Raw genomic sequence first — 14,007 nt, 5'->3', positions numbered from 1 at the left:
GCTTCAGTTTCCACTCCCGTAAAGTGAGAGTAACATCATTTACCACCGGAGACAGAGGAATCAAGGAGGGAGTGGAAATTAGGAATAAAATGAAACCAAGACAAACGTGAAAAAATCAAAATCAACAGCTTTCCCCTGTTTCATTCTTTGCACTTTCTTGTTTTCCTTTCCACTCCTTCTTTCCTCCCTTCTGTTCTTTGCTTCTTTCCCTTCTGCCCTTTCTTTCTCCCTCGTGGTAATTCCTTGATCTCTGAGAGAGTCCCAGACCGTCAGGATTTTGGAGCGAAGGTCAGGTGGGAACCGGACTCACCCGGTAGGTTAGGGGAAGAACATGCATAGGCCCGAAGACGGGATTCTCCCACTTTTTAAGGAAGCTCTCTGACCGCGGGTGCGGCAGCGGCGGGCTCTGGCCCGCGCCACCACTGGGAGATAGTAGCTGTGAGTCCCGCGCTCCCGCTAGCCCTGCGCGCGCTAACACAAAGGTCCGAGGGAGTTGCCCCTCCCGTCCTTCGGATCCGCCCCCGCGCCCAAGGCTCCTGCCTCGGCTCCATTGGTTGGAAGCCCCTGGGGCGGGTCCTAGGCGGTTCCGCCCTGCGGACCACGCCCCCTCCCCAGCTAAGCTCTGGACGTCGGAGCCAAGCAGCTGGCTGAAGGAGCGGATCGACCGGTAGGAACATTCTCAGGGGACCCTAGGAGGGATGTGGAGGGGTGACCCCAATCGGAGGCCTGGAAGTGGCCGGGTTGGGACATTGGCCTTCTCTGCGCCTCTGCTCCCAGTTAATCCCCTGGTGCAGGGTCTTCCAGCTGGCCGGCAGGGGGCACGGGGCTGGGACTCTAGGCCCCTTGGAAACGTTCAGGTCGCCGAGGCCTGTTGGGGAGAGCGAGTTACTCATCCCCCTGGGGAGGGTGGGTGTGGCAGCAGCTGTAGCGATTAGGAGCTGTTGTTTGTTGCACTTCCCGCCTAGCCACCTGTTTTCTGCTTGTATGCAACCCTCCCGACACTTTGGTTCCTGCGCTGGAGCGGGACTCTGGGTTGGGGTGGGGAGCTCCGCTCTAGGAGGTGGAGCGGGCCGCGCCAGCTGGTGGTTGGGCGGTGGGACCTTGGACGGGCGGGGGCTGTGGGGGAGCCAGCGATTGGCTGCTTGTGGGGGAGGGGGAATCGTCGGGCGCTGGCGGGGTGTGTTTGCGGGCCGGTGGGGAGGCCTGTGGGCGGAGCCGAAAACTTCGCCCGCGTTTGCAGCCTCCCTCCCCGCTGGTATGCTGGCAGTCCGTTTGCAGGCCGGAAATGAACTGTTCTTTTTTAGTTTCTAAAAAGGAAGCCCCTGACCCCCACGGCCTTTCTGGGGTTGGTCTGGATATGTATTGGGGTGGGGGAGCGCAATTCAGCCCTCTGCCGCAGGGCCTCCATTCTCATAGGCGGTGGTGTCTCATTTGTCTATTGCAAACTGGTGGGGGGGGGGCCTCCCGGAGCCTCAGTTTCCCGTTCCGTAGGCTGGGGATATAACTTTTTTTTCTCGCTGTTATACCTCTGCTTTTAATTTTTTTTGAAATTATATTTTATTGATTATGCCATTACATTAGTGCTAATTTTTCCCCCCTTTCTGACCTCCAAACAGCACCCCCACTCCCTCAGGCAGTCTCCACACCATTGTTCATGTCCATGGGTCATGCATGTAGTGTAAGTTCTTCGCTACTCCATTTCCTATGGCTGTTCTGTAACTACCTATTTGTACTTGTTAATTGGGAACATAACTTTTCCTACTGTGAGAATTAAAAGGAGATGGTTAAACCCAGTGCCAGGAGAAAGGTTAGTGACTCTTACGTGTTTTACTTGCTATGTTGATATTTCTCAGTCTCTTAGCTCCCAGTCTTGCCCCTCCAACCTGTTTGCCAGGGGAAGCTCATTAAAACAATTGATTCCAATCAACCCCAGGCTGAAAATCGTCCACGGATATCCCCATTGCAGTCTAAGTGCCAAACTTCCCAACAGCTTTCTGTTGTCTTCCACTTGGATCTTTCCCTCTTCTATCTGTGGCCTGCACCCTCCCGCTGGGTCCTTTGCCCCTGCAGCTCCCACTGCCAGGAATGACTTCCTCATTCCCGAAGTGATCCTGCCCCCTCCTCCAGGGCGCAGGCCTCCCCACCTCTGCTGCTCCCCTACTCCCAGGGTCCTTGATGACCTCCGGTTCTCCATGCTGGTCTGTCTGTCCACTTCCCACCCCCAACTGGCCCAGGAGTCGTGGGACCAGGGCAAAGTAAGTGTGTAAGTGCTGGGGTTCCCAGTGAGCTGATCTGGGCCCAGGTTGGGCCCTGGGCTCATGGGGTGGGGTTGAGATTAGGTTCCCTTGGGAGGGGACCGGTTTTTCTTTGTCCTGCTGAAGGGCAAAGTCAGGGTGTTTCGTTTGTGTCCCGTCAGCAGGGACAGGAATAGGAACAGTCATTCTAGAGGTCCCCATGTTCCAGCATGAGCGGCTCAACCATTGTTGACCCAGCCCATTGCTGCTGGCACCATCAGGTCTGTACAAGGTCCTTGTGCCTGGGAGGTGGCCACTATTACTGCCCCGTTTGACAGATGAGGAAGCTGAGGCTTGGAACAGTAGGTCACCTGTCGGGGTCACAGAGGGAGTGAAGAGCAGAGTCAGGCCTGAAACTCAGGTCTGCTGCCGGGGCCGGGGAGGTGAGGATGAAATACCTGGGTGCTCGCAGTGGTGGTGCTAGGGGTGCATAGTTGGCTTCTAGTTACCAACGAGGGCTTCAGTTCTCCCAGAAGGGGCTGTCAGGGCTGCTCCATGTCCTAGGTGGTCAGGGTGCTGGGTGACCCTCTCTGGGAGGGGCGTGGCAGGAGTGCTGGAGGGCCTGCCACTGGTTCCCAACACACAGGTCCTGGGGGTTTGGATCTCTGCTCAGCACTTGGGCCCCAGGGGGCAGGCAGGGGGCAGGTGAGCAGTTTCCAGGAGTTTCCAGCTGCGCTTGGCCTGGGATGGGGCTCAGCTGCTCTCATCCGTCCCCACGTGCTGTTGCCAGGGCTGCACCCTCCTGCCCTGTTCATATTTCCCTCCATGTTGCCAACACCCCTCCTGCTCCCTGCCCCTCCCCTTGACTCCCCCACACCCCCTTTACTTGGGCTTGCCTCCTCCACCCCCTCCTTTCCCCCTCCTTCCCCTGGAGCCAGGCTCTCTCTGGAACAGTGGAGAGGAATGGGGCACCTTGTGGGCCTCTCTGGCTTCCTTGGGCACCCTCTGTCCTGCCTCAGCTGACCCAACCCCCCAGGCCTGAAAGCCCTTGGTTCTGCCTGGCTAGAGCTCAGCTGGGCTGGAGGCAGGGAGGAGAGGGCAGAGGAGTCTCTGCCTTAGTTTTAAGACCAGGATCCCCACTACAACTGGGTAAATTGGTGACTCATCTAGAGCCACAACCCCTACCCCCAACTCCACCCAGTTTTCCTTCCACCCTCTTACACTAGCTGACAGGTGGGCACATCTGTTCTTAACCCGCTCTGCTCTTTGTCCCCTGATGTGGGGATGAATCTAGTTAGTGTGTAAATGCAGGCTCAGACCCTGACACACAAGTCGGTGGACAGTGGCCATCACACCTTCATTGACCCTGGCCCGCTGACCAGTTCTCCAGCAACCTCTGTCCTTCCCTTTGTGTGGGCTAGTACTCATCCTTGCCTGCCAGCAGTGGCTTGGCCCTGGGGCTGGGAGGTGTCTGGACTTGATGCCCAGCCCTGGCCTTCCCTAGCAGGAACCCACAGAAGGCTCAAGATACTCCTGCTTTGCAGAATGGGGAGCTTAGAAATAAAACGTAGGCTTGGAGATGTTTGGCTTTGATGAGAACCGTGCTGAGAATGAAGCTCCCAGCCTGAAACCAGCTCTTGTTCTCCTGTCTTTGTGTCCTCAAGGGTCTGAAAGCTACCAAGAATGGGGCCTTGTGAAATGAACTGCAAGCTTCCTCTCGCTAAAGTGTAAATGACTGACAGCACTATTGCCAAGGGTCTCCTCCCTGGAGGAAGCAACTGGCTCTTTGGCTCAAGACAGACTTTTACTTGACAGGGTCAGTGGCTTTTAGGCTGAGAGGGCAGGAGGCGGTGGGATTGGATGGGTGTTAACAGGAGACCTGCAGAATTGGATCTCCAGTGCAGAGATATGTGTGTGGAGGAGGAGTCAGGAAAGCCTAAAGCCTAGTGCCTGGTGGAACTCTGAGAACCTTCCAGGAGGACCTGCATAGTCTATGGAAAATTCCCAGGCTATTTTGGGATAAGGACCCCTTTTCCGCCCTTTCCCAGGATAAAGGCCCTGCTGACATGCCCTTCCTTCCCTGGCGACAGGCAGGGTGGGAGTGGCTTCCTGTCTTCCTCACCTGTAGACCCAGGATTCCCTTCCTTGGCTGGGCACTCTTTAGAGCCTGGGGGTACTGACTGGGGAAGGGGTAAGCATGGCCAGCTGCTCACTGGGGACCACTGCTGTAAAAATACAGCTGCTCACCCACACTCTCCGCCCCTGCTTGCTTTTTTTCTCCAAACATTTTCCATTATTGGACATACTGTGTTTTTCACAAGTTTATTAGATGTGAGACCTGGGGCAAGTCACTTGATACTTTATGCCTCAGTTTCCCCATCAGTGAAATGGTGAAATGAGCTGAAATGTGTGCAGTACTGAGAACACTGCCTGGCCCCAGTTTGCTTCTTTTGTCCTGGTGGTTGTGGGTTTCCCCCTCCCTGAACATGAGCTACTTGAAGGCAGGAATTTTAGTGTCCTGTGTTCTGTTCTTATAATGGTGGGTGGCCCAGTAACTCCCAGTTGAGTAGGAGGCAACATGCTTCAAGGTCCTCTGGTGCCAGTGCAGACACCCAGTGTGCTCAGGGGCCCAGTGTGCATTAGTGAGCTCCACCTAGCTCACTGGTGTGCACACACTGGCAGTGACAAGTCTGCGCTACAAGCCAATGCATGCACACTTGTATGGGTGTGTTCAGATGCACAGAGGACTCCAGAGAGCCATGTGTGAGCACACATACTGGTGTACACACATACACCACACATGTACAGAGTCAGACACACCCACACTTGTGCACACACAAAGACACAACCACACACACATGTTCACAGACACAAACACATGCATGCACAGTACAGCAACTATGACATGACTTGGGCATAATATTTGGTCAGAGTTTGCTGCAGGCTACAGGCCCATCCCGGGTGTGGCCTAGAGCCTCTTGCCAGCCTCAGCTTCCTGCACCTGAAGACTTCCTCCAGCTTGTTTTCTTCCCCAAAGCTTTTACACTATTGGGCATACTGCATATTTCATCAGCTTATTTATTAGATGTGGGACCCAGGCAAGTCATGGAGGATGGGACTGCCTTCTCCAGAGATGCTCCAAGGCCACCCAGCCCTGGTATTGCTGGGAGAACAGTTGCCCAGTGGGAAGCCTGGACTATGCCTGTGGGTGGGCTGGGGCTGCTGCACACACGCCCCATCTGTGTGCGTGTTGTGGGGGCGGCAACGGGGCCCCAGAGCTGACTCCTGGGCTAACCCCTCTCCCAGCTATTTTTCTTATAGTTAGACTTCAACCTTGACTGTGCACATGCCACCCCCCTCCTCCAGAGGCCATTCTCCCCTCTTCCTCCTCCCTACTAGGCCCATGGGGGGTGTGCTGGCCCCTGGCCAGGCTTGCTCCAGCTGCCCCAGGTGCTCTCCAGCCAGATGGGCCATGAGAGGGAAGCAGGGTGATGGTTGAGACTCCTGGGTCTCCCAGGCCAGCACCTTCTCCCCCACCCCTTCAAGTCACTCGTGCTTTCAGGGCCTCAGTTTCTCCCAGGACAACATGAATGCAGTCGCTTTCTGCAGACTGTGCAAGGTGCTGAGCACACATCAAGTGCACAGTAGACGCCAGGCTGGGGTTTGGGGTCTGATGCTAGTAAGGAGTCTTTGGGTCATTCCCTAGACTGTGTCTAAAACCCTGCTTTGTGGCAGCCCCAGTGCTGGGCTCTAGGGACCTAGAGGGACCCTGTGATGCTGTCAGGGGGCTTACTCCCCCAAGGTTATGGGTTTCTGTTGGCATCTCTGAGGGATTAAGTAGATTGGGGGAGTTGAGGGGGCTCAGTTAGAGGGCCTGCTTTATTAACCCATGGGGAGATGGGCATGGCAAGGGGAATGGAGGCAGACAGACAAATGTGGGAGGAAAGGAAGACATACGTGGTGCTGATGCTGATGCCCAGTGCTTCCTGGGTTGGCCCTGCCCTCTCCCCTCACCTGTCTCCTGCACCTCCATCCCAAGCACCACCACAGAAACTCTGCTGGCCTCAGTCACACCTGGCCCTTGTCAACCTCGGGCTTTTCCACAGGCATTTCCCCCCACCTGCAAGAGTCTCCTTCTGTTTTTCAGATAGTTGACTCTTGAAAAAAAATTATTTATTTTTGGAAATCTGTAATGATCTTGTTCATATATTGATTTACTGGTTTATGTTCTAGCTCCAAATTTAGCTTTGTGTTTCTGGTGCCATGAACAGGGCCTGGTCCTGGGCACGCATTTGTGGATTTTATGGTGACAGTTATCCAACAATTATAGCTGACACTTACTGCTCCACTTGTTCTGGGTGGGTGGTGTGCTGAGTGCTCAGGGTCTTATTTCATTTCAACTTCATGGTCATGGTGTGAAGTCAGGACTGTTATAATGTCCATTTACCAGACGTGGAAGCTGGGGTCCAGAGAGGTTAAGTAACTTGCCCACAACTGGCAAGTGGTGGGATTGGAAGTCAGATGTTCCTGACTCCAGAGGCAAAGAGGGAGAGTATGGGCAGAAGTGAGGAGGGTAGTTTTCCACCTCACTGAGCCACTGTGGTCCCACCCGCTGTCCTGAGAGGCTTGTGGGGGGGGGGGGGCCCTCCCCCCCCCCCTCTTCCTTCTCTGGGCTGGCCCCTTTCCCAGAACACCATTCATCAGAACATTCCAGGACTCTATGACCTGTGCTGGTGGGTCATGCTGGAGCCCTGTACCCCAGCTGAACAGCTGGGGCCTTTCTGAGGTGGGGACTCCCTGGACTCGAGGTCCTCCTCGGCCGCAGCTGAGAGAAGGGTCAGGAGGTAGCTATGTCACTCTCCTTTCCCAGCCAGACAGAACTGAGACCTGACAGGGGCCTGCTGGGGGGTAGGGGGGGTGGGGAACAGGGAACGGCAGGGAGGAGATTTTGGTTTTTGGCGGGGAGGAATCAGGCCTGTTTCTTGGGTGGTTTGGGATGGGGACTGAGGGGACATTGCTGGGTGATTGAGATTGAAAACTCAGTGACCCAGTGCCACAGTTACTATAAAGAGGGAGGCAGGGTGGCGAACCAGGGATTCAGGATTGTCAAGAGTTGCCGTTTTTTTTCATGAGTAGCTGGGAGCCTGATTTTGAGGCATACTCCTGGGATGTTTAAAAGATAGCTCACATTTTAAATTTGAAGACCCTGTGTGAGACACATAAAGCCCATTGGGCTGCTTCTGTCCCCATCACTGTGTGAACTTGGGTGAGATCTGAGCTCTGGTCACTCGGGTCCCTATCAGAAACCCTGCGCAGGTGCTAAGTGACGCCACCCAGCTGCCCCTCTGCTAATGGGGAAATTGATCCAGAGGAGGGGAAAGGACTTCCCCAAGGCCCTCTGGGTCCTAGGCTTTGCTCTTTCCTCTTGACTGTTAGCCAAAGCTGTGTTTGAAAGGGCACCTTTGTAGTCACAGTATGGTGTTCCTTGGGTACAGCAGCCTTGTCCCGATCTTGGCAAAACCTCAAGAGCAAGGCAGCCACTGTGGAGTCCACTCTCCTCAGCTCTCCAGCTGGCTCTGACTCCCACTCCCCTTGAGGCATAAGGGGAATCACCGAGGTAATTTGATAACATAGCAGCCTATGATCCAGGCTGGGTGGAAATTCACTCCTGTGGGTCTTTGTAAGGGGCCTGGTAGAGAGGCTGCCTTTGAAATGCCCCTTGATATAGACTTGTGACAGCCCCTAGAATACAAACTTGGTGTCTGAGCCTGTCTTTGGTTTGTGTCCCAGAATCTCCCCTTACGCCTCCCCTTTCCTCTATCGCTGGTGCTTAGGGGTCATGAAATGTTTCTTGAGTGACTGGAGTCCTGATCTGGGTACTTGGCATTAAAGCAAATGTCTGCTTGCTCCTTGGTTCCTTCCCTCCCTTCCTTTCACAAGTGTTTACTAAGTGCCCCAGGTCTGTGCTGGGTGCTGGGGAGATACAGGGGACCAGTGGCATCCTTGCCGTAGGTACGAGCTGGCATTTCTGGGCACAGGTATGATAGAGTGAGGCCCACGGCTGCTACAGAGCCCAGGGGAGGCGCCTGGCCCAGCTGGGCAAGCCAGTGTATCGGTGGAGACGTGACTGAACCTCCATACTGGGTGAGCTTGAGCCTGCATTCCATAGCAACAGGAATGAGTCTCAGGTGGCAGGCTTTCAGATGTGGGGGTAGAGATGCATCTGTGGGCCCAACTTGCAAGGCGTGAGTTTCCTGAGCACCCCTGGTCTCTCTCCAGGTCAGCAATGTCATCTGAACCTCCTCCGCCACCACAGCCCCCCACCCACCAGGCTTCAGTTGGGCTGCTGGACACCCATCGGGCCCGCAATCGCTCACCGTCCCCCCTCCGGGGCAACGTGGTCCCCAGCCCACTGCCCACTCGCCGGACAAGGACCTACTCTGCGTGAGTCTCAGGCTGACTGGGGGAGGCTTCCAGAGACTGGCCATCTCTCTGCCTCAGTGTCCTTGTTTGTGAAATGGTAGACTTGGGGTTGGGGTAAGAGTGAGAAACTGGGAAGGGTGAGAAACTTGTGAACTCTGGAGGCCACTGTCCGGGCCCACCAGGGCCTGTTGTGATCTGGGGGCATGGGAAAGAGGTCACCACAGCTGGGAAATCCCGGAGTCTTAAATCCTTGACCTTTAACTGCACACAAGCCTTTAATCTTGTGAGACCTCAGCTTCCTCAGCTGCAAAATGAGGACAGTAGCAGCAAAGCACCCACACGGTGCCTGGCACACGCAGTCCTCAGGCCCAATGAGTGCAGGCTGCTGCTCTTATTAATAGCTTGTCGTCAGAGAGATGCTCAGAGAGCTCTTAGTCTAACACCCACTTTTCAAATGGGGAAACTGAGACCTGAGAAAATCTGCCACCGCCATCCAGTGCGTCACTGTATTGGGTTCTGTGTGAATGGCTCCCGGAGTCGTGCAGTGCACCCCCTGGACGGCTGTGCGTGGAGGCCCTGGCCAGGGGCGTGGATGAGCGGGGTGTGCCCCCCCGAGAGTGGGTGGCTGCCTGGAGGGCTGGTGGGGGCCTCCCACACTTTGCCCCTCTCTGTCAGGACGGTGAGGGCCTCACAGGGCCCAGTCTACAAAGGAGTCTGCAAATGCTTCTGTCGATCCAAGGGCCACGGCTTCATCACCCCGGCAGATGGCGGCCCCGATATCTTCCTGCACATCTCTGAGTGAGTCAGTGGCTGGTCTGTGGGGTCTGGGGCTGGGGTGGGAACTGCCTTGGCTCCTCAGTGGAAGAAAGAGTATGTGACTCTGATGTGAGCTGGGTATGAGGTGTGAGGCCAGGTGTGTGCCATCTGGTGTGACTGTGTTCAGAGCTGGGGTTTTGAGACTGCACTTGGTGGTGCTGCAGGCGACAGTCCGCCTGTGTGTGTGTGTGTGTGTGTGTGTTTGTGAGTTGGGAAGCACTGGGGTGGGGCTGAGCACCCATGTGGATGGGGAGGGAACACCACTGTGAGCTGGGGAATCTGTGTTTGCCCTTCGGGCGGTTTCCTGCCCTACCCCAGGGAAGTGGCATGGTAAGGTTGGGGACTGCCGGCTCCACTGATCCAGGAAGTTTGGAGCTGGACCCTTTCTCTAGTCACTTGCTCACTGACGTCCTTCCTTCCTGAGCATCTGGAGCCCTTGGAGGGCCCAGGGCGGGGCCCATGCATTGTAGGCCCCGGCGTCCTACAGCCTGTGTTTCACTTCCAGCCTTCTAGGTGGCCTTCAGATATGTGGGGGCCTGATCTGGCACCCCCAGCCGTACCCCCTCCTTTGGCCTCAGCATACCCTGATGTTCCATTTCCGTTTCTGGGGCAGTCCTGTTCGGCACAGCAGACCTGACAGTGCAGAGTGGGGCAGGAGTAGGTTTATAGTTGTGAGTATGGGAAACACAGAGTTTATTCTTGTATTATTATTTATCGAGTATTGTATTATTTTCCATGTGCACAACTGTAAACCTACTCTTGCCCCACCCTGTATATAGAAACCATGTTTTTGAAGATTGGGCCCTATGGCAAATGTCTACTGTGAGGGGAGAATTATCCTTTTCACCCTCCCCACCCCCCAACCCCACATTGTTACGCATCGGGTCTTACGGGGAGACCTTAGATGCTAAAGCAGTGCATTCCGTGTATGCCTGCCTGAGTGCAGGTGTGGACGTGAGCTGCCTCTGTCCTACTGCAAAAGGATTTCTACTACTTTACAGAGATATACACGGGGCATCAAGAAAGTAAGTTGGTAAGGAAACATGGGGGTGGGGCAAGTTAGAAAGATGGAGATGCTGTGATGTCCAGCTCTGCTGCTGGGAGTGGCTGAGCGTCTCGGTGGCCAAGTCAAAGAGGGAAGCTCCATTTGCTACTTGACTCTTCAATCAAGGCAAACCAGTTCTGGGGGGCTGTTGACCCTGGCGTTCGGCATCTGAAGGGGATTTGTGGGGTCCCATGAAGGGGGTGTTAAGAAAAGTACCTTGCCATCATGACTGGGATGGCGACTCACATCCTGCAGAAAGTAAGGGAATTTTCTGGCAGTGGTCCCAAGGGAGAGGACCCTTCCTGGAACTAGCTTTGAGCACAAAAGGGTCTTTGTCGGAGGTGCATCAGGTTCCTGGGGAATGAAGAGCAGGGGTGCAGCCTGTTTTCTGGGACTCCTGGGCCAGGGTGGGGTGCTGCGGCTGCTCAGGAAGCTTGCGCCCAGGTCATCTTTCACCTCTCATGTGACAGCCTCACTTCTGTCTCTGGCTCAGACTGGTCCCCCCTGCTCTTCTATCCACAAGCCCACCGCACCCACGCTTAACTCGGAGTGTGAGCAGCCCCAGGCGGCTGAGCTCTCTCTGACTGTCTCAGCATCCGAGGTCCCAGTGAAGCAGCTGATGGGGTCGTGCGCTCCTCAGCCATGACCTGAGGGGGAGGCTGAGTGGTGCTGCGCAACCATGGCTGCTCCCTGTGATGGCAGGATGGGAGGGCAGTTCCTCAGAAGGGGTCACCCTCTGACCAGGGCTTTTCTGAGTGCTGGGCACTGAGTGCTTTTCTCTCCTCCCCCCTCCCCCCCCACAGTGTGGAAGGGGAGTACGTCCCGGTGGAAGGTGATGAGGTCACCTATAAGATGTGCTCCATCCCACCCAAGCATGAGAAGCTGCAGGCCGTGGAGGTGGTCATCACTCACCTGGCGCCGGGCACCAAGCACGAAACCTGGTCTGGCCACGTCATCAGCTCCTAGGAGAGGCCAGAAGCACTCCTTCTCCTGGGCTTGGGGGAGACTCTGGGGGGAGGAGGAGGCAGGAACCGACCAGACATGACATTGCACTGCCCGAGATATGCCTCAAAGTAGGGGAGTGCGGTTCCTTTCAAGTGTCTCCTGGAGGAAGGGTGTTGGGCAGGCACAGGGGTGTCTTGGCCACCAGCACAGTCTCTGACCATCACAACAACTTCACCATCTGAAAAGTATTAAAAGCATTGAACAAGGAGAGGCGCTGGCTGGTGGCTGAGTAGAGGGTCCAACCCTCACTGGGAGGGGGTGGGGGGGTCAGGCGGTATTTCTCCAGCCCACAGAGTCCCTCATCCCTGTCCCCTGGGGTTGGAGGCTCAGAATTCTGCTGGATGGTGACACGGACCCTGTGTGTCTCCCCAGCATGACTTGCCACCCAGTGCCCTCTTCTTGTGTCTCCTTGGCCCTGGGCACAGCAGGCATTTTTGTAGATTCCAGGCTTGGCTGGTTCCAGGGGAGCTGGCTTCAGGGGGTGGGGGCCGAGGGTGGGAATAAGGTCTTGGGTGCCTTTGTTGCAGGAGGTGTCCCAGCTGGGTGTCTGGAAAAGTTTGTCCAAGAGCCCTTAGCCCTCCGCCTGGGAATGCCATGTTGAGAGCCGAGTTCTGACCCTTAGGAGCCTGGCTCTCCCTTGGTCTCCGAGTTGAGTGATTACAGCTCAGCAGCCATTTCACATCCCCTGTCATGTAGGTGGCAGGTGGAGGTGGGAGAGGGGAGGGGAGAGGGGAGGGTGTTTGTTGAAAAACAGACCTTTCTCCCATCCAGAAAAAGAGTAGGTAGCTTGCTTTCTGACAGCCTGGTAAAGTCAAACGTTAAGGAGAAATACACCTTCAGTGAAGGGGTTTTCTTGAAAGCAGCTGCGAAGAAATGATTAGGAGTTTTTGCTTGTGAATAACTGAGGCTGTCACCCAGAGCCAGCTCTGTTTACGTTTCGACATTGCGAACCTTTGTACATAGTTCCAGTAAACAAATCTTTAGGATTTTATTGGCTGCGGTTTGGTTTGGCTTTAGTTATGATTTCACATAGAAATAGCTGGGTAGTATGTTTTGAAATACGTGGCTTATATGTAGTCAGGGATCCATTTGTCATCACAGGGAAGTGACTCCTTTAAAGTTGGCGCTTGGGCAGACCAGGATGTTCCAGACACAAGACAGGACTTTGGATGCAGGAAGCAGGACCTGCTTTCATCAGGTGTCTTCTGTTCTGGGGAAGGCTTTGTCTTTCAGCCTGGGGATGGCTTCACGGGAAGGGGGTGGGAGGCTGGAACTACCGATGGCTGGTGCGGTTGTTTTACAAGAGACAAGTGTGTTGATGATGTGTGTGCAGTGAAAATCACGGTCAAGTGACTGTTGTGATCTGCTTTTCCCTGGCCCGTCATGTCCCTTGAAGGGTCCTCTGCCTCCTGCCTCTGCCTGCTGCTGGGTCCAAGGAGGCCTTTGCCCGCTGGCCTTTAATGTTCTCCAGGTGGTCCCTGAAGGCCTGTCTGTCAGGTACAGACCACACTTCCAGAACCACTTCTGCCAAGAGCCCGCATCTTTTTTGTCACTCCACCAGACCACCTGCCGGTGGGTTGGGAATTGAATCTGCTGTAGAGGTGACCTCTGTGTGGACAGGATTCCTTTGTGAAGGGCACTGCAGTCCTTTTGTGTGACCACGTCTCCTTCAGTGGATGAGCGTTCTAGAACTGCAGGGTGTTAGAGCTGGAAGGGCCGCCCTCCCCACGCAGAGTCTCAATGTACAGAATCTCCTGGAGGCTCTGGGAGGACTTAGATGTAAGGTGTTGGTGACCCAGCATCCAGGATTCCTAAATCCAGATCTTTCCTCCCACCGGCCACCTTCCACTCAATAAAGTCTGTTTTGCCCAAGGCTGTGTGTGGTTTGTTAAGTGGGAGGGGGTAGGGGGGAAGGGAGGCTGGCTATGAGGAAACTTCTGGAAGCCAGCAGGTAAGGGCATCTCCCCAAACCATGCTGACTCACTTCCTGGTCTGGATGTTTTGGGGGATGGGTCAGAAAAATGAGATCATCCCTTTTTTCTTAATCACCATTCTTGGTTAGGAGAGCTCAGAGGTCCAGTGTGGCTTTGTGACAACAGAAAATGCCAGTTACTCTGTCCCTTGTGGAGATTCCCTGTTGATGCATCCATAATTTGATGGTGTGGGGATGAGCCCTGAGAACAAGGCAATCCAGACAGAAGGAAGTTCAGGAGTGGAGGGTGTGGAACCCCAAGTTCTCGGTGTCCAGGAGGGCAGAGGAAGGGGGCGCTGGGCTGGGAGGACAGGTGGGCTGCTCTGGAAGGGTCTCTGTGTCAGGCTGGGAAGTGGTCCTGGGCCCGTTTTACAGAGGAGGTAGAGAATACTGAGTTCTGGTGGTGCAGAGGCAAGCATTTTTATTAGAAGAGTACATTGATTTTCAAATTGTATTAGCAAAAAGTAGAACCAGCCCACTGAACCTGCTGAGGGAGAGGCTGGAGTAGGCAT

The 14,007-nt window shown here is 55.1% G+C and overlaps 1 protein-coding gene across 1 annotated transcript; it reads left to right on the top strand.

Moving 5' to 3' along the window:
- Positions 1–559: 559 nt before the first annotated feature.
- CARHSP1 (calcium regulated heat stable protein 1) lies at positions 560–13,395 on the top strand. Its single transcript, XM_053929150.1, has 5 exons — positions 560–667; positions 8,514–8,678; positions 9,333–9,455; positions 11,322–12,215; positions 12,625–13,395. The coding sequence occupies exons 2-4, from the start codon at positions 8,521–8,523 to the stop codon at positions 11,482–11,484; spliced, it is 444 nt and encodes a 147-aa protein (XP_053785125.1). The 5' UTR covers positions 560–667; positions 8,514–8,520; the 3' UTR covers positions 11,485–12,215; positions 12,625–13,395.
- The last annotated feature ends 612 nt before the right edge of the window (positions 13,396–14,007 follow it).

This window comes from Desmodus rotundus, chromosome 1 (assembly GCF_022682495.2).
Source record: "Desmodus rotundus isolate HL8 chromosome 1, HLdesRot8A.1, whole genome shotgun sequence".
Classification (NCBI taxonomy): domain Eukaryota; kingdom Metazoa; phylum Chordata; class Mammalia; order Chiroptera; family Phyllostomidae; genus Desmodus; species Desmodus rotundus.
The sequence above is the reverse complement of the archived record's forward strand: the minus strand, read 5'-3'. Positions and strand labels throughout refer to the sequence as shown.

What these genes read in the sequence shown, in the direction of transcription:
- CARHSP1 (XM_053929150.1), top strand. Translation starts at nt 8,521, where the DNA reads ATGTCATCTGAACCTCCTCCGCCACCACAGCCCCCCACCCACCAGGCT. An exon ending in CGGACAAGGACCTACTCTGC is followed by an intron (nt 8,679 to 9,332) that starts GTGAGTCTCAGG and finishes CCTCTCTGTCAG; the next exon opens with GACGGTGAGGGCCTCACAGG. An exon ending in ATCTTCCTGCACATCTCTGA is followed by an intron (nt 9,456 to 11,321) that starts GTGAGTCAGTGG and finishes CCCCCCCCACAG; the next exon opens with TGTGGAAGGGGAGTACGTCC.